This window comes from Bos javanicus, chromosome 7 (assembly GCF_032452875.1).
Source record: "Bos javanicus breed banteng chromosome 7, ARS-OSU_banteng_1.0, whole genome shotgun sequence".
NCBI lineage: Eukaryota > Metazoa > Chordata > Mammalia > Artiodactyla > Bovidae > Bos > Bos javanicus.
In genome coordinates this window covers 55147322-55166555 of record NC_083874.1, presented here as the reverse complement: position 1 = coordinate 55166555, position 19234 = coordinate 55147322, and the positions used below count along the sequence as shown (strand labels likewise).

General features: G+C 39.2%; 1 protein-coding gene across 1 annotated transcript in view; it reads right to left on the bottom strand.

The window, feature by feature from the left end:
* Window positions 1-625: 625 nt before the first annotated feature.
* The window catches only part of KCTD16 (potassium channel tetramerization domain containing 16), a 321458-nt gene continuing 302849 nt past the window's right edge, over window positions 626-19234 (bottom strand). Inside the window, exon 3 of the mRNA XM_061423854.1 lies at window positions 626-13388. Within this exon, the coding sequence (XP_061279838.1) occupies window positions 12934-13388 (455 nt within the window). The 3' untranslated portion in view covers window positions 626-12933. The remainder of the gene's footprint in view (window positions 13389-19234) is intronic.

Here is a 19234-nt window from a genome sequence, read left to right as displayed (position 1 = left end):
AAATTGTTTCTCAAGCCCTGCACCCAATCTGTAGAGTTCCCTTTTTCTCCCTGTATAATTTTCCCTCTTGATTAGAAAACATACTGAATGTTTAGCTCTATAGGCAATGCCATAAAGGCTAAACAGGAACAAAAAAGAAAGAAATATATTCAGACTGTTAAATCCAAGCTCCTCTTTGAGATCTGTATTTTAGATAGCAGTAATGAGAATGAATAGGGATTTATTAAGCATCTATTTAATGTACTAGATACTGTGCTAAAATGCTTTGATTGGATTATCTAATTTAATTCTCACAGGAACCTTATGAGGTGTCTATCATTTTTACTCCCTATTTTCAGATGAGGAAACGGTGGTTCAAAGAGGCTTGATAAATAGCATAAGGCCACCCAATTATGAAGAGGCAGTGGCAAGGCCTCAACTTACTGCAGTCTCTTTCTAAGAATTGTAAATAACCAACTTATTAAGTCTCCTTATTTTGTACCCCAAGCCAGCAAGCTGCCACAACAAACCAGAAATAAACTAATTGCAATGGTAATTACCTTCCATCTAAAATTCTTGAGTTAGTGTGAAATAATGTTGAATCATCAGTCTCTCATGTATACTGAAAATAGATATCTCTAACAACTAAATGTTACCAAATGATTTATTATGATTGGTGCTAAATTACAATGTATATGAAATGGAGTCATTTATGCAAACACATAAAAAATAGTTACCTATTTCTGTAATTATATTCACACAAGAATCTGAAATATAGTTTCTGGTCTGCCTTGTAAAATATATCCACAGAATGACTTTTGTAGTTTTCACCACACAATGTTACAATACTGATACTGCACCTGTATCATTTACCATACTATAAGAACTAAACAGAATATGAAAGCAGTTAATAGCAAATTAAACTTTTTATATCCATCAATGATTCCAAAGAAAATAGTTTGTTTCCATTGGCAGTGAGAATAGATGGTAGTAATTAGCATTGTAGATATTGCATACATAAATATGTATGTATATATTTATATGTTGCTCAGGGCCATTGTTCCATCACAGGCAGTTACCTTTTGGGTGGAGCAACGATTGCCAAAATGATGTGCAATTCCATTGGGACAACTAGTAGTGCTATCTTTTACCATGTTTCTCTTGCAAAACAAATAGGTAAGAAAGAAATACAGCAGGCTGAAATCTAGTGTTACATACCAAGGTAGAAACAGTTACTGAGTTATTAATCACAGTAGTTTATGTATATTTGCTATTCACAGACCGCAGACATTTTGCTGGATAACCGAGCTGCTGGGAATTGACGACATGAAAACATGCATTCATGTGAGTCCATAATTAATGATGTTTATACTGTAATAAGCACATTCATTTTAACACCATTCAGTAAACAGATTCCTTTAAAGTCTGAGCTAAATCTGCTACCACAATTACACACAAAAATAACCTGTAAACAATTTGACATTATACTTATGTACAAGTGAACTGCATTGGAAAGGAGAAGAGGTAATTTCAGTGGGTGTCACTTGGTATACATCAATGTGCAACAAACTAACCCAACTCATCAAGCACTTGAATGAGGTCAGGAAAAAGTAACATGAGCAAGGCCCCAGTAGATGACCACTCAGGATTAGTTCCAGCAAAATTCAGACTCCTCTATCTATGGTGACATTGTCTTACAAGCACCCAAGATGGATGTCAGAGGAGCTTAATAATCCCTGGCAAACTGTACTCGGAGATACCCAGCTATCCTAATCAACAGTCTTTATAAATGTTGAGAGTGGTCCTGATACTATTGAAACATGTCGATTTAATTTGGACAAATGATATGTTTGTTAGGTTCTATCCAGTGCTCTGTTAGTCCTGAAAGACAGGGGGAACAGGAAATCAACTGAGATCATTAGTTCAATTCCTTCAGTCAACACAAAGATTCTTGATTTTACAGACTAAGTTCCTATCAGAGAAAGAAGCAAGATGCCATTGTTTATCTAAGTGGTGACCCACTTACAACATATCCCATTAACAGCTTTCAACAGGACTCTGAAATGGGGCTCCCCTAAGTTTCTGTTTCTGGGTTTTAAGTAGGATACCACTCCAGTAATTAGCGAATCCATTTTCTTACATCAGAAACAGGGTAATGAGGGGTTTTTGGCACCCCCACTTTTCCACCCCTCATGTTTTACAGAATAAAAAAAAAATTAATCTGTCCTTTTCTAAACTAAGCGGAATATTCTAAGCAAAATTCTCTTGATTCAACAATCTCCTTTAGAATAAAAATGAATGAAAGGAAAATGATAGGAGAACTTGGAGCCAAGGTTGATGTTAAACCTCCTCCTCTGCTCTAAAATTTGGGGGGGGAAACAACCATTACTTCTTCAAGTGTCCTTAAACCTAATTAAGACATGTAATTGCTACAAGATTGATTTTCTTTCTGGTGCTTTTAAGACCACATCTTCAGGGATCCTCTGGGGGAAAAATAAATGAATGACCATACTCGATAGCTTTGCAAATGTTTCTGACTGTATGAGCAAGCCTGACAGGTCCCTGGGAGGAGGATTCTGTACTTGGACCATCAGCTGAGCCCTGGGCTGGGAGCCAGGCTGAGTTTCTAAAGGTATGGTCTTGTGTGCATACAAACTGATCCCAAGGAGCACCAGGGAAGCTCTTTTGCATAGGTCAGCTTAAAACACTTTTCATATTCTCCAAAATATGCAAAGCACATGGCAGTGAATGAAAACGCAACTTACTGTATCCTTAAAAGAGCTCAAGTTTCAGTCATTTGGTTGTATGCATGTACCATGCCAAAACAAATAAATAACATTTTATTTCATTTAACTTTATGTTGTTCTTTATTTGAGCAACTATTTTGGTATCTGTATAATCAGGCTGAAAGGGTTACTTGTAGAAGTCTAGAAAAATGTTTGGTTATTATTACAATGTGCCCTTGAGCTTTAGTATATATTTACAATATGCATATTATAAATTATTTACTATAGTTTTTAAAAAAATTAAACAGATAATTAACTTTACCTATAAATATATAATGCCACAGAGGCCCTCCATGAATGATGAAAGAAAAATCAATAAGATAGTAAATTAACCAATAGATAGGTAGGTGAAGAACCACTGGCATGATAACCATTGGATTTGTTCCATCATAGACCCACATTTTCTTATTTGTTTCTTCCTAAACATCATCATGTTCATTTGGTGGGTTGTATGTGTGCTATTGTTTAATGAACAAGTCTGAAAACACATAGGTTGAAATTCCAAAAATGGTTCAAATAAGAAAGCCAGTTTTTCCAAGCTTGACATTTCCATAAATATAATTTTGTTTGGTTTTGCATCCATAAATGTTAAACCTAGGTATTCTAATCATATTTTCTATACCATAGATATATACATATACTCATAGTGGAAAAGAATTTTGAAAATTAGAAGTATTATAGACTCTCTAGGAAATCAAAAATAAATTATCAGTCTTTCAAACTCAAAATTCCAAACAGTTTCAAACTAAGATTTGTTTATGTGTATATATAAATGTATAGATATATATATATACATTTAGATAGATGTACACATATACATATATACACAAAATTTATACATAAACACACATACGCAACATACAAGTACATACACACTCCTCAACACACGTACACAGTCATATATTTCAGTGCAGTTTCTTTTCTCTAGCTGCCTCTTTTTTCCAACTCAGAACAATAATGATAAGATGCTAGGGGCAGTCAAATCATATTTGGATTTCTGACCTGCCATGAATAAAAACTGAGACTGTCTAAAAAGCCCAAAGGTAAAAATGGCATTCACATGCATGTACACACACACACTCATATGCAGACAGTCATTTTATCTCTCCTGAAACTTGCTCTGATCTCCTGAAAACAGCACAGCCAGCAGCGTGGGTGCCAACCTCCTGACGTGGAAGCTATCTGACTCCTGTGGGTGTGATGGGGCTCAGTACTCACTAGATACTTGTTCTAAAACAAAGCCCTTGATAGCATTTTTACCATCAGGTACAGTCCGTGGTACCCCTCTCCCCAGACTTGCTTCTCCTTGATCTCCTAGGGACTTGCATGTCTAGTGGAACTTAAAACACAAAATAGCTGACAACCTGCAGAAAAAATGTCAGGCTAGAATCATCCTGGCTACCTTTTGCTTAGACCAGAAGAAGCTACACAAAGGTGAAATCCAGAACAGAGAAGAGTTCATATCAGAGGTGGTTGCGAGCCTTCAGAGTCTAATAAACCTAGATGAGAATCTGTCTCCGCATTGTCAAGCTATGCGCCACTCTATCTTTCCAAGTCTCAATGACCTCACCTGTAAAAAGAGGACAGTAACAACATCTGCCTCTTTAAGTTATTCTAGGATTAAAGAAGATAAGGCATAGAGAACACCTAGTACAGTTTCTGGTGCATACTAACAAATTTATAGTCTACATTATTCATAACTTAATATTTAAACCATAAATCTCAAATGTTGATCAGAGCTACATACAGAAATAATGTTAGTCCAGGATTTGAACTTGATCCGAATTCAAGTTCTGTATCCCAAGTCCACTCCCTAGTAGATTACAATGCTCCTTGTGGTGACCAGAACATGGTATGCATTAAACAAATACAAGTGAGTGAATGCACGAATAAATGAATGTCTGACTTCAGTCCTCTGGTCTTCGGTTTCCCTTGCATAAAATGGAGGTAGAATGACTGGACCTTTATTCAGTCACTGGGGTGTGAGCTTGATAAATTAAAAGAAAAATGTCAAATGACTTAAGATACAAACCTGTTTTGTGCTCTCACATAGTCAGTAAATACAAATGGAAAAATAAGATTCAGTAGCCAGGACCTGTGCTTAGACTTGTCGTTTCTCTGAAAACAAGAGCATGGGGGCCATCTGTGTGAGTCTGATGATCATATTTTCTAAGATATAAATATCATCTTTAGTGAAGATATTCAACCCAAAGTACACAGTGAGCAGTTAAAAGATGATAAAACTGTTGGCCTGTTCTAAGCACTCTTGCCCTGACTTTTGTTTCATTTCTGAGACCACCTTACTGTATATTGTTGATCAGCTTGGAAAACATTCTTAATAGGGTCACATGAACTGAATATGCTCCCAAAGTGCTTCACAACAAACATATTTACCTGTTCTAAGGTTGATAACTTCACTGAAGTATCATTTTTCTGAGGCAGAGAAAGACTTAAATAGAAGACAGATTTAGACCCTAGACCTGTCTCATCACTACTGGAACCCTGGAAAAAAAAAATGACATATTTCTATTCAAATCTCAGTATTCACTTCTGTATAAAAGGATAATAAATAGAGCCTATACAGATTACAAGTGGTACAAATTATTATTGTTCATTTTATCTTATTTCTTGATCCAGAAGTCTTTCTCTACATGGTTTAAAATGGCTTGGAAAATTGGAGCCAACCCGTACTCAGGGTTTCTCAGCCTCAGCACTACTGACATATTGACATTGCTGCTGCTGCTGCTGCTAAGTCGTTTCAGTCATGTCCAACTCTGTGCAACCCCATAGACAGCAGCCCACCAGGCTCCCCTGTCCCTGGGATTCTCCAGGCAAGAACACTGGAGTGGGTTGCCATTTCCGTCTCCAATGCATGAAGGTGAAAAGTGAAAGTGAAGTCACTCAGTCCTGTCCGACTCTGAGCGACCCCATGGACTGCAGCCTAGGGGCTCCTCCATCCATGGGATTTTGCAGGCAAGAGTACTGGAGTGGGGTGCCATCACCTTCTCTGGACATATTGACATTAGGGTTAGATAATTCTTTGTTGTGGGGGTTGTTCTGTACATTGTGGGATGTTTAGCAGCATCCCTGGTTTTTACTCATTGGGTGCTAGTAGCACCTCTCAAGCGAGGACAATCAAAAACGTCCTCAGGCACTACCCAAAGTCCCCTAGAGTGCAAAATCACCCCTGGGTGAGAGTCACTGCCTTAAATGCACATAGCCCACACAAATCAGAAGCTTTCCTGAAAATGTTCCTGTCTCTCACGCACAAATTAAACCACTGACCACTGGCTGCAGTTGAGAAAAACTACTAGTGATCAATGTGAATTCCATGCATATTTCAGCTGTCAAGGCTTTTTCTTTCCTCCCTCGTGGCTCAGATGATAAAGAATCCACCTGCCATGCAGGAGATGTGGGTTTGATCCCTGGGTTGGGAAGATCCCCTGGAGAAGGAAATGGCAACCCACTCCAGTGTTCTTGCCTAGAGAATTCCAATGACAGAAGAACCTGGTGTGCTGCAGTCTGTGGGATCGCAAAGTGTTGAACATGACTGAGCAATTAATACTTAAGTTGAGTATGATGCCTCTAGTGACTATATAAATGAAAACCAGTTTTGATTTTCATCCAGAAATCTGTAATGTTTGAATTTTGTATCAGGAGACCAGCTTTACTCAACCTTCTCAAGTACTCATACCCACAGTAAAGACAAACAACTGGGCTGAATTAAAAGCTGTTAAACTTTGTGACCAGAGACTTGAATAGCATTGAATATTCCTGCACTTGAATAGCGTTCCCGTGGTCACTAGTCACCAACCCAACACTGACGTAAAAGTTGTACACGTGTATACCTACACACACACACACACACACACACACACTGACACAATTATAAAGCCGTTCTCCTCCACTACTTAGTTATGCATCAATCCTCTTTCACTTGTGATGGATGAAGCCAACATCAGCAGTGAGAGTCTGAAGTTATGTTGATTTTCATTGTGCAAACGCAGGTAAATTAGCTAAAGGTCAATTCTAAGAATAAACTGACAAGATGGAAGAGGTCGCTGGAGAGAGGAGACTTACTAAATCCTCCACTTGGCAGTTAAGTGCTTTTAAAAGGCTGATTAACAGGAAAATCACCTCCTCCTTCCTCCAGGACAAACCCCTTGATAGTCATTGGACTGGGACACATTTTTCTTAAGACTTTTAAAAGTAAATTCCCTAAATAAAGCAAAGAAGATAGTCTAGGAACTAAAAATTCTTTACTCAATAAACAATACAACTTTTTCACAAACAAGAAGAACATTGTTTAAAGTTTAGGAAGCTGAGGAATAAAGAGATCCATTGGGAAATAAAGGAGGGAAAGAAAACTAAATCCAATTTAAGATTTAAAAAAAAAATTCTTGGCCAAAATAATTCATGGTTCAAGTGTATTAGTTTCACTGACCATTCTTCACTTTTCTTTGATAGTAGTTTTTACTTAAATATTAATTAATGATTATGACAAGCATGAATTTAAGTCATTTATTCTCTATTTATTGTAGTGGGGCGGGGGGGGAATTTGGTACCTCTCCAGTTACTCTGTTATATGGATAGGATCAACTGGATCCCTGAAAACCTCCAAATTTGTTTTTTTTCTTCTGAATAATTATAGTACAGTCATCTCTCCTAGTCGGAGTTGACTGAAAAATTTGAGAACTTCGTATAATTACAAATGAAATTTTTCAATCCACTCCTTATTTCTTTTTTAAAATGTGTTCTTCTTTATGGATTTTGCTTTACATTTTTGGTTAATGTTGAGGTTCAGGGTCATCAGCTCTCTGAGGGTTTCTTAATATTGCTAGAATCAAATTGGACAAAGTAAGCAGTACAATGACTCAGGATTTTCTTCATGATATACGGCTAAATTCACTCAGCATTCCATACTCATTTTGGTGGTTTGTATGTGCAGTTATTGGAACCCCTTTTGGGACCACACACTCCATTTAATTATGGATCACTCTGAGGTTCCTCTGATGCAAACTATAAATGGGCCTAGAGATGAACAACTCTCTTTGGAAAAGGGCATTATCTTTTTTCCTTGTCGGGTATCATTAGGACACATCTCAGTCAGAGATATGCTCCCATCTACCCAGTCACACCACTACAGTGATGCAGGTTTTCAGTTTGGAGTCAAAAAGGTACAAACATCAAACATACACAAAATGGAGAGGAGGTCATGAGTGACAAACAGATGAAAGGGCAAACCAACTATGGAAATCTGCCCGGCCCTAGTCCTAGGACGTTCTTCTTTGGGTTCGTTTTGTTTTGTGTTTTTTTTTTCCCCTCAAGATAATGAATTATGCATGCTCTGACTCATCTGTTGTGAAAAGTGAGAGGGAATGCCACTAGGAAGTAAGAGTAATGGTGACCTCTGCATAGTCCCTAAACACCAGAGTTTCTCAAAGGAAGGTCCACAGACCATCCCATAGAAACCATTAAGGATGAAAACCCCCAAATGCAGGTTCCTTGGCCCCTTTGACGTTTCTGGATTAGACTTTCCAGGATTAGGGTCAGGGATCTGCATTTTTACAAGCGCTACAAATGACTTTCCGCATGCTGAGTACTGAAAACACCACCAACACTTCTGCAATGGAGGTCACTGAGGGATGAATCTCCATTCCAGTGTATATGGCAAGATGAGAAAAACATTTCAAAGTAGCTTTGTGCTTGCATCACAAAGCTGTGATTATTAAAGCTTAACACTCTTTTTCTTTCAGCAGGGGTGGAGAGCAATAACCATTTCATCTAAAATCAGAATGATGAAGGCAATATAAATCAAACCCATTTCAGCAGGTTTCATTTGGTCTAATTTCTCTGCAGATATTAATCATTGTACAGTCCTGTACAAATGACATCTAACTCCATTTTAACTCAGAATACAGAATGCTCACTCTAATGCTGTGTCTCGTGTATTATTTTGACAATATAAAAGAAAATAAATAAATTGGGTCATCAAGATTGCAAGATGCCAACAATACCAAGACATTAAGAGAGAAACGGCCCATGCTGACCCTATAACCCAGCATGCAAGTTGGCAAAAACATTTATCTGTCATGGTCATGGGGGAAAATAACTCTCATCATTTTTCCTCCGAAAATTGCTATGTCACGTGTAGGTTGACAAAGGATTCTTCCTAAAAGTATGTAGAGTCTTAACTCTAGGAAAGATAATCCAGATGACCAAGACTAATCAAGTCCCGCTGCATGATAGAAAGTGCCAGAAAATACCAGCGTTTAAGTGCTCTGGGTTAAACCACTATGATAAATACAAAGTTGAAAAGTTGAAATTGTAACAGAGAAAAATATATGAGAATCAAAGTTTGTCTCCCATTTTTGGAGTTGGTGTCAAGTAGTTTTATAAAACACCATGTATGCCTTTTCTTTGTCTCACTTTAGCCTGTTTTGCTAGGTACCAACAAAGCAATAAGCAGAGAGGAATCTAACCCTAAGAAGCAAAGTTAATCCCAAAGCTCAAGCAATGGCAACTAAGAGGACCCAGAGTGAACAGTACACATTTGTGCTGTGGATCAAGGTGTCTGTGAATCAAGCAAGCAAGGTGCCCATGAATCAAGCAAGACCAATGAAAAAACATGAAAAATTCCTTGTTGGCTCCCCTTTTATACATGTGCCCCTGCCTCACATGAATCAGCTGGGAGTAGACATATTATAGCTATGGAGGAATAAAGAACAAAGGGAACACTAACGATCTGTGCATTGTTCCCCTTTTACTGTAATTCACCATGCATGCATTTCCAGGAAGATAACTGTGCCTACAAGCACAAAGGATAATATCAGTGCATATTTTGGAAGCCACTTGGTTGTTTTACGGCCACATCTCAATGCAATTTTTTTCTTAGCAGAGGGAGAGAGAGCTCACTACCACCATGATCCAACAGTTTTATTTTCCTGTCTTCCCCCTTTCATGCTGAACACAGATCACTCCCTTTTTGATAGTGGGTCAGAGGACTTTATAAATATAGTTCTGACTTCAGAAGACCCACATACCTTAGAGAATGACCTCCACAGACTCACTGGATTTTAACATGGCAGAATTTTCCAAGGTCTCTGTGCATATGATTCCTCATTCATTTGACCCATTTGATGCTTCTAGTCTCTTCAAATCAGCCTTAGTCCTCACCAGTATTCGAGAAGCAAACCCTACATATTGTTCTGTCCAGAAATGAATTAAAATTTCTTGAAACTATTTTAAGTTTGAGGAAATGAATATGATACATGGTGCAGGGCCACAATAGCATTTAGTCTTCTAGTTCACTTACCCAGAATTCATTTCCAGTGTTGCAGGCCACATAGCCCTCACTTCAATTCCACTTAAAATAAGACTGAAGATGTGCATGAACCTGGTGCCTCTGCAGAGACTTTTACTGACCAGGTTTACAAATCTGCCTGCAATGCAGGAGACCCGGGTTCAGTCCCTGGGTTGGGAAGATCCCCGGGAGAAAGGAATGGTCACTGACTCCAGTATTCTTGCCTGGAAAATTCCGTGGACAAAGGAGCCTGGAAGGCTACAGTCCATGGGGTCACAAAGAGTTAGATATGACTAAATGACTAACTTTCACTGTTATTTCCATACCAACAACCACACAAATGAACACTCTGTTGCTGTTTCAGCTATATGAACCATTTGGTTTGAGCTGACCCCGATTTAAAATATTATTATTACTTTAAACAGACTTGCCACCACTGTTTATTTTTTTCCCCCCGCCCTGGGGGTATAAAGACAGCCTAAACAGAAAAAAAAAGACAGGTCAAAGAAAAGAGAAATGCCATGAACATTTTTTTACAATGTTTCATTTCCTATTTAAAGTACGTTTGTACTAGGATTAATGAGTGGATGGCCATCTTACTAGTTCTCCAATTCTTACTAGTGTGTTTTCTATCTTGCAGCCATTACAATCAAGTCTGAAATTTAAGAAAGTTGGGACTCTGGCCATTTTATTTAGACCCCCAACTCTTTGACAGAACTTCCAGTAGGACCATAAGAATCATCTGGGGAAAGTGAGTTTGGGGATATTTTCACCAAATTCAACTTCTTGACCCATTAAGTTCTATGATCCTTTGCAGAATCTTCTATTGCCAATACGACCAATATGAAATGGTATAAAGAAACATTGAAAACAGTAAAGACATACTGGTAGGCTGTACAAAGCTATGTTGTAGTTAAGATCAAATGTCTGCTGATATACTAATGTATGAAAAAACAGCACTTAAATTCATAAATATAATTGTCTTACAACATAACTCCCAAAATGATCTTTCTTTTTTCACTTTAGCAAAATTGTTAAGTCCATTTGAACCATCAGGACAAGAACACATTGGCTGAGTCTGTTGCCCAGGTGTGAAGGTAAGAATTAACAAAAATTCAGAAAGCTATCCATATGTTAATGGGGACTAATAACAAGTATCAAGACATACCTCTTACATAATAATGTGCATCAATGAAAGATTTCAAAAAGAAGCAATGGGTCACTATGTCTCCCTCCCAAAGACATCATCCAGTTGCCTTTATTACCTGTGGTACATAATACACATACCCACACACACAAAATTAAAAAAAAGAAATTAGTTCTTGGCACACAATTAAGGATGGAAAAAAAATATTTTTTCAGTTCCTACTGAAATGCTTGAGGAATGCTGAAAGTCAAATCTTGCCCTTTAATCTTCATTTACCACAAATCAATGAAAAAACTATGAGTACATTAATAGAATACAGAGTCACATGGATGGATGGCTATTAACGGTTTCTTTTTGGTTGTGTCCATACAGGTCAAGGATGTAAACAAGAAAGACTGTTTAGAAAGCCCAACTCTTAATTTCGGAGCTTCAGTTATCTAGTTGGGTTGTTCAAAGACATCAGAGAAGTGAGAGCCAAATGCTAGTATGGACACAGCCAAATCCCAGATGCCAAAGGCAAACAAAACTGGCTACAGGAAGTAACAGGGAAGCACTGTAGTTTTAAAAAGTTATGAGAAATGATTAGGGCATGCGTGAAATACAATTTCCCCTGAAAACAAAAGGCTGGACCCTTATTCAAGTACTGTGTGTTGTTCTTCCTGCCACAACTACACAGGGTGCAGAGGACTTAACGTGGAGCACGTGGAAAGGTCACACCGTTAAAACACGGGCAGAAACATCGAGAGGAGGAAGGTAATTCAGCTCAGGGTAGAGAAGGCTGAATTGGGGTCATTTTGCAGTCATTTTTGTGGATACGGATGTTTGGATTTTTTAAAATACAAAGAATGTGTGACTAGCTCTTCTCACCTTCTCCTAGTGCTGAGAAAGAGCTGTGCAGTAAAAGGGAGCCTGAGGGTGCTCCTTTCCAAATAAGGATGACAATTTGCTGATGATGGGGGTTATTAGATGTAAGGAAATGTTGCCAAGAGAGGCTCAGAAATCTTCCCAGAAGGGTTTTAAGAAAACAGCAGAGGCTCCTGTGGCTGAAGGACACTAAGAGGGCGCTGGCGGGGGCAGGAGCAACCCCTCAGGACGCCCGGGCCCTGGGCTCACGTGCTCTGTGTGTATACATACTAGGTTGTGCTTCTGTTGCACAAATACTCATGCATACGGAGTCAATATAAACTGGCACATAATCAATTTGAGTGAAAAGTCATAAAAATCTGCCACTTTCCCCCCATTACCCCATAAACAAAAGGAAAAAGGAAAATTTAAAAATCCAAACCTATAGCACTGGGCCAGATCGCTACCATAATTCTCATTCAAAGGAGGGAGGTAGAAGAGGAGAGGAAAAACCCAGTTTGGGATAAATGATTCCCAAGGCCTCTCAGCTATTCTTATGTAGCTGGCTCTCATTTATAGATAAGATACTCAGCACACGGGACCAAGTTAACAAACAAACAAAGAACCAAAAAAAAAAAAAGAGAAAGAGAGAGAATTTCTTATACTTCCACATCTGGAAAGAAATCTACCCTGTGGATTGACATGTTAAGGTGAACTAGGTAATCAGGCAGTAGTAGATCAATGGGCTATTGTGTTCTAACAAATGTGTATTGTTAGTTGTTGTTTTCTCTTTTCAAATATGGATTTCTCTCAGGTTGATTTCAAAACGGTGACACGCTCTGTTTCTTCTCCCACCCCCACCCCCTCACCCACCCCTATAGATGATACTTCCGTAAAAGTTCAGATTGCCAAGGGTGTTTTCTCTCTGGGAACCTATCTGGAATTTTGATCTTTAGGAAATCCTGGATACATTTCTCCAGCTCTTCCTCAATTGACAGCTTTTCCTTAACAGCTTTTTTTTTGCTACTCATGTTCGACTCCCTGGAGCCGGAAGTCAGAGTCCGGAGCAGGTCACTTTTCCGTCGCATCTCTGACTGCTGGATCAGCTGGACGGGCCCCTTCTTGATGGGACGGTCCAGAGTCTGGATGTTGGTCTGGCGTGTCACGGGCCCACAGATGACTGTCTCCTGGGGAGAGCTGGCCTCAGACTGGCTGTCGCAGCTGGAGGTGGAGAGGTCGTTGCAGGAGGTGCCACTCTCTCCTTCCTTGTCACCCTTGCCGTTCTTGCAGCAGCAATCACAGTGCGAAGATGACCACCTGGAAGGCTCACCTGCAAAGAAGCACAGGACCCAAGGAGTGAATGCCAGGCAGCTCAGCTTGGAGTAGCAGCACTGCATATCAACACACACACAAGCATCCACAACCATGTCTTTAGAAGAAACAGGATGGCACACAGGATGGGTTGCAACAGGAGTACCCAGCAGCCAAGTTCACTGAGGGAAGGAAATTAATAAGGGTGAGCTGCATAAGAGGAAATACATTCTAATGCATCAGTCCATGGAGTCGATAGTTACTCAGCTACACAGTGTCATCACTAACTTTGTTACCTTGGCAGACCATTTAATTCTCAAAGCTTCAGTTTCCTCATCTGTGAGAGGAGGATAATAATTTGCCTACTTTCAAGAGTTGAGGGTGGAAGTAGATAAGGCAAGTGAAATTCTCCAGGAGATAGTGAAGGACAGGAAAGCCTGGCATGCAGCAGTTCACAGGGTTGCAAACAGCTGGACGTGATTGAGTGACTGAACAACAAACAACAAAAATGAAATTCTTAATGCAATGTGTGGCACACAATAAGCACTCAGTAAATGCTAAGTGACTTTACTGTGGCTGATGTTAAGCCCTAATCCTATGCCCCATGTTATTGCAGTCAGGTAAACAGGGAGATTCTAGACGAGTGGAATGGCAGCTACCAGTCAGGGAGGGCTTACTTTGTACAAACCCACATGTAAGTTCTTCGCACCCATTAACATACTAGACCCTCATGACAATTCTAAGACATCAGTATCTCCATCCCCAGTTTCCATGTAAAGAAACTAAAGACTTTAGAATTTTAGAAAGTTGCTGTAGGACTTCCCCAGTGGTCCAGTGGTTAAGTACCTGCCTGCCAATGCAGGGGACACAGGTTCAACCCCTACTCTAAGAAGATTCCACATGTGGTGGGGTAACTAAGCCACGTGTCACAATTACTGAAGCCCATGCCCCCTACAGCCTGTGCTCTGCAACCAGAGGAGCCACTGCAGTGAGAAGCCCACAAGCCATAACTAGAGAGTAGCCCCTGCTCTTGGCAACTAGAAGAAGCCCTTGCACAGCAGCAAGGACCTAGCTGCAGCTCCCCAAAAAGGAATTGCCATAGTTTGTACAAAGCTGTACAATTTGTAAATGGCAGACTGGGATTTGAAAACAGGCCTCCCAAATACTATAACTAATCTGTCCGTAAAATTCATGCTTCTCTTTCAAAACAATTTTCAAAGTATCACTTCTCTCTGAAGTCTTTGTTCACCTTTCCTCAGAAATAGTTGCCAATTTTTCCTCTGAGTTATGATCTTCCCTTGTAAGTGCCTCTATTATTACACATGTCACATTTTGTTATAGTTCTTTTCTATCTTAGGCATCTCAGCTATTATACCAGGAGCACCCTGAGGTAGACGCAATGAAGAGTTCATTGTTGTCATCCCAGAAAAGGCTCAAGTAAGAGTGTAGAAATTCAACAATTCAATAATTACTAGTATCCTAAGCTATGGTTTTTCCTGTGGTCATGTATGGATGTGAAAGTTGGACTGTGAAGACAGCTGAGCGCCGAAGAATTGATGCTTTTGAACTGTGGTGTTGGAGAAGACTCTTGAGAGTCCCTTGGACTGCAAGGAGATCCAACCAGTCCATTCTAAAGGAGATCAGCCCTGGGTGTTCTTTGGAAGGAATGATGCTAAAGCTGAAACTCCAGTATTTGGCCACCTCATGCAAAGAGTTGACTCATTGGAAAAGACCCTGATGCTGGGAAGGATTGGGGGCAGGAGAAAAAGGGGATGACAGGGGATGAGATGGCTGGATGGCATCACTGACTCCATGGACATGAGTTTGAGTGAGCTCTGGGAGATGGTGATGGACAGGGAGGCCTGGCGTGCTGCAATTCATGGGGTTGCAAAGAGTTGGACACGACTGAGTGACTGAACTGAACGGAATAATAATTCTGAAATACCTTGATCCAGCCATACCTGAAACTAGGCCTTTCAATGAGGTTTCACTTATATGATCCACTACATTATATTTAAGCCAGTGCGAATTCCTCTCTCCCTGTTTCCCTGAATCTTGATTCACAGGAGTACATTCAGCTATTTGGAGCAGAGCCATTTTTCAGATACTCAGTTGGTGGCTCCCTAAACTAGGAAATCCAGAGTCACTGCGCAAAGCAATTTCCTGAGTATAAGTCACTGCTCCAAGCCTTCCACTCTCTACATAGCCACAGTCTTCTTGGAGTCATAAACCTAATACTGTTTACTGATCAGATGTTATACACTGGGCACTTCATATAGTTCATTGCACTAAGGCCATGAAAAAATTAAAGGGAAATCGATCCCCTTTATGATGTTAATATTAAGGGCAAAGATAATGTGGTACATTTATATGTTTTAAAAGGGATCCAGATTCGATTTGCACTATAACGTATTCTCATAAATAATGAGTCACATGATAATAATATCCCACTTTGTTATCACTTCTAATGTGGTCAAAGTAGAGGAACCTTAGGATGGAAACTATTAGGAAGATTATATCCTGTCATCTCTTATAATGTCTGCCTTCTACATATCTAAACAATTTAAATATTTATAACAAGTTATACATTTTTCTTCAGAGATAGTAAAAAAGAAAGTCCCTATAAATCACAATGACAAAAGGATCTCTAATATATATTCGTTCTTCTGCACTCCTTTTCAAATGTGACCGAATATTCATTGTATTTATATACCCATTAAATAAAATGCAACAATCCAATTAGCCAGAAGGAATCACCACAGCAGTAATGTCCTAGTTATCACAGGCTATTACAAATAAATATCTTCCACACAACAGAGAAACTGTTCAATATGTGCCAGCTGGTGACTGAAAGTATCAGCAATAGAAAATGGTTTCTGTCTGCCAGCCCAGATTCTGAAAAGGATGTTTTTTTCTCCTTCAGAAGGTAGAATTTGCCTCTGCCGCTCCGAACCTGTCCATCCCTATGCTAATATGATTCCATGGAGAAATGGCTCCAATGAGTTGGGTCAAGGAAAAGTAATCACCCCATCCCAGGGCTGATCTAGTTGGATCTTTCTTGAGGAAAGTTCAGAAACTGAACAAAGCCTTAAAAGAAGAAAATTGATGTATGACAAAACCAATACAATATTGTAAAGTAATTAACCTCCAATTAAAATATATAATTTTATATTAAAAAAAAGAAAAGGAATAGGAGAAAGACAGAAAATAGAAGAAAAAGATGTGCTGGAATACACATGCCTATAAATTTAAAACAAGATAACAAAATATTTTGGCCATAAACCCTCCTGAATCAGTAGAAATACAAGCCTGGGGGGACATGCTGGTGGCCCAGTGATTAAGACTTGACCATCCGATGCAGGGGGTGCAGTTTTGATCCCTGGTTGGGGAGCTAAGCTCCCATGTGCCTTGTGGCCAAAAAACTAAAACATAAAACAGAAATACTATTGTAACAAATTCAATAAATATTTTGAAAATGGTCCACATCAACAAAAAACAAAAAAAGAACAGGCCTGTATTTCTCTGTCCAAGAGTTACCTTCCCCTGAAAGTCTTTCTATTCAATGGACTTGGAGGGGAACCTGAGGCTTTTCTGAAAGGCAGTTTAACAACACGAACACCAACATGTGAGTGAGTCCTGTGTGCTCACGTGGAAAACTGCATGCAGCCCTCCACAACCTGTCCAAGCCAAGACCCTGGCACAGATGCATTATTTCTGCCCTGAACTGCTGGGATCATCATGGATTTAAATGTCAGTTGGGATCCACCAGCTTCCAGGCAAAGAGAAGTATTACTTTCCACTAATTCTAGGCACTATCACTATTAAAGGGAAATTAAACAGATTAATTTTAGTGGAGCCCATTACACTTCCACATGTTTCAATATTTTATGAGCACATCTGAATGTCTTACTACTTTGGAAAGGTAATTCATAAGATAGCTTCTGAAGTCTATATATTAGGTGGAAATCAAGGAAGAAGATGGTATTAATACAGTTCAGTTAGAAGTGCAGTCTGAAGGGTCATTATAAAATCTGAAAAATAATCAGATGTGAGAAGAGAACCAATTGTTTCTTTTCTCTTTTGCTTACCCCCTTCCCAAGAATTTAACCACAGCAGACAGAGGATATAAACCAGAACACAGGAAACCCTTTCACCCTTGCCCTTTCACCCTTGCAGTTCCACTGACATAAGCTTACCTGTTCTGGAAAGAGTAAAAGGATCTGTGAAAGGTCAATTCTGTAACTCAAGGTATTCTAGAATCCTCCCCATTATAGTAAATTATGATCTCCTAAATACCTTGGTACTTCAAATTACAACATACTTTTGCTCCCAATTTGCTGAGGTTTCAATACTGGCTGGAATAATTCTCTCCATTTGAGGAGAAAATAGGTTACAATTGATTAGTCAGATATAGGGAGAAAATCATTTCATTCCAGGAAAAGTCTCATTTGTTGATATTAAAACAACAAAATATCTGCAGCCTTTTGGGGGTATATTAACTAGTTTCTGGTCAAAGAACCTAATAGCTCTTCCTTATCTTTAAATAAACCACTGCTGAACTTGTTGGACATCATTTTTGCTACCAGGCACATAATAGAGGCTTGATAAATGTTTGATGATTAATGAATGAGTCAAACACATGTGTTGAATTATAACACGTTGATAACACAGTAGATAGATTGCAGGCTCCAGAGTCAGGCTCTGCAATATGTCAGCATGGATCAATTACTTTACCTCTCTGAGCCTTAGTTTCCTCTTCTGAAAAATAAGGTTAGTAATAGTATCTTCCTCATAAGGAGTTTAGGAAAATTAAATGAGATAATTAAGGTAAAAGCGTTTCATGGTTTGTGGCATCCAATCCACACTTTGACCAGTGTACACATTCATTCTGCTAGAAGCCAGAAACTGATCCACATAAACAAAACAACATCAGGAGCTTGTTAGATATGATGATTATATTTCTACTAACATGCTATACAACCAATTCTTCAGTCTGGCTGGAGCATCATGTTAGGAAGAACACTAATGCTATAACTGGACTTTTCAGGAAAATGTACACTGAGCATTTCGTAGTGTCTGATTTTGTTTGGGAGTGGAGAGTAACCATTAGCACATACTATGAGACCAGGGGTTAATTTTGGAAAGAAGTTTCCTTTACAGTGCAGTGCTTAGAATTTCACAAATGGATGGAACTTCCAGGATAAAAATTTACTCTAGGACACATCAAATAAATTTAAACCCAGAGCCCAGAGGCGTTTGTAGTTGGGATTAAATGGGAGGGGCAGGAAACTCAATAGCCTCGAGTCCTTAAACACTAAATCTTTCAGCAGTTTACAACTTGGACAAATTGAGGACCAATCAAGAAAATTAAATGAGTGGACTTGGTCCCTCTCCACTATAGCCCTGAGTCCTTACTGACAAAGAAGGAATAAAAGAGGAAAGACTACAGAATCTTTCTCCTCTATGAAAAATTCAAACCGAGCTGAGTGAATCACAACTTAGCAAACTCACAAAGTGCTTATGCATTTTTAAAAGAGGCAGCTCTGCAATCTACCCACACTTCAAGTCCTCCACCTGCTAATGGTTGTGAACACAATGCACATCATTTACAGCAACAGCTGGGAAAACTGCTTCTCCCTGTCTTCTCTGTCAATGATGTAGGAGCCTGCCAGTCTGGGAGCTAGGTGGCCAGATTTAATTTATCGAGGCTGCTGAAACACTTTCTCGGTATTCCGGTTGAAAAGTCAATAATGCCCAAACTGATGTTTTTATAATTCTGCTAACCTTGGAAAAGATATTGCACAGTGGAGATTGGGAATAGACAGACTGTGCAAGCACCTGAGAAAAAATACATCTTCCATCTTG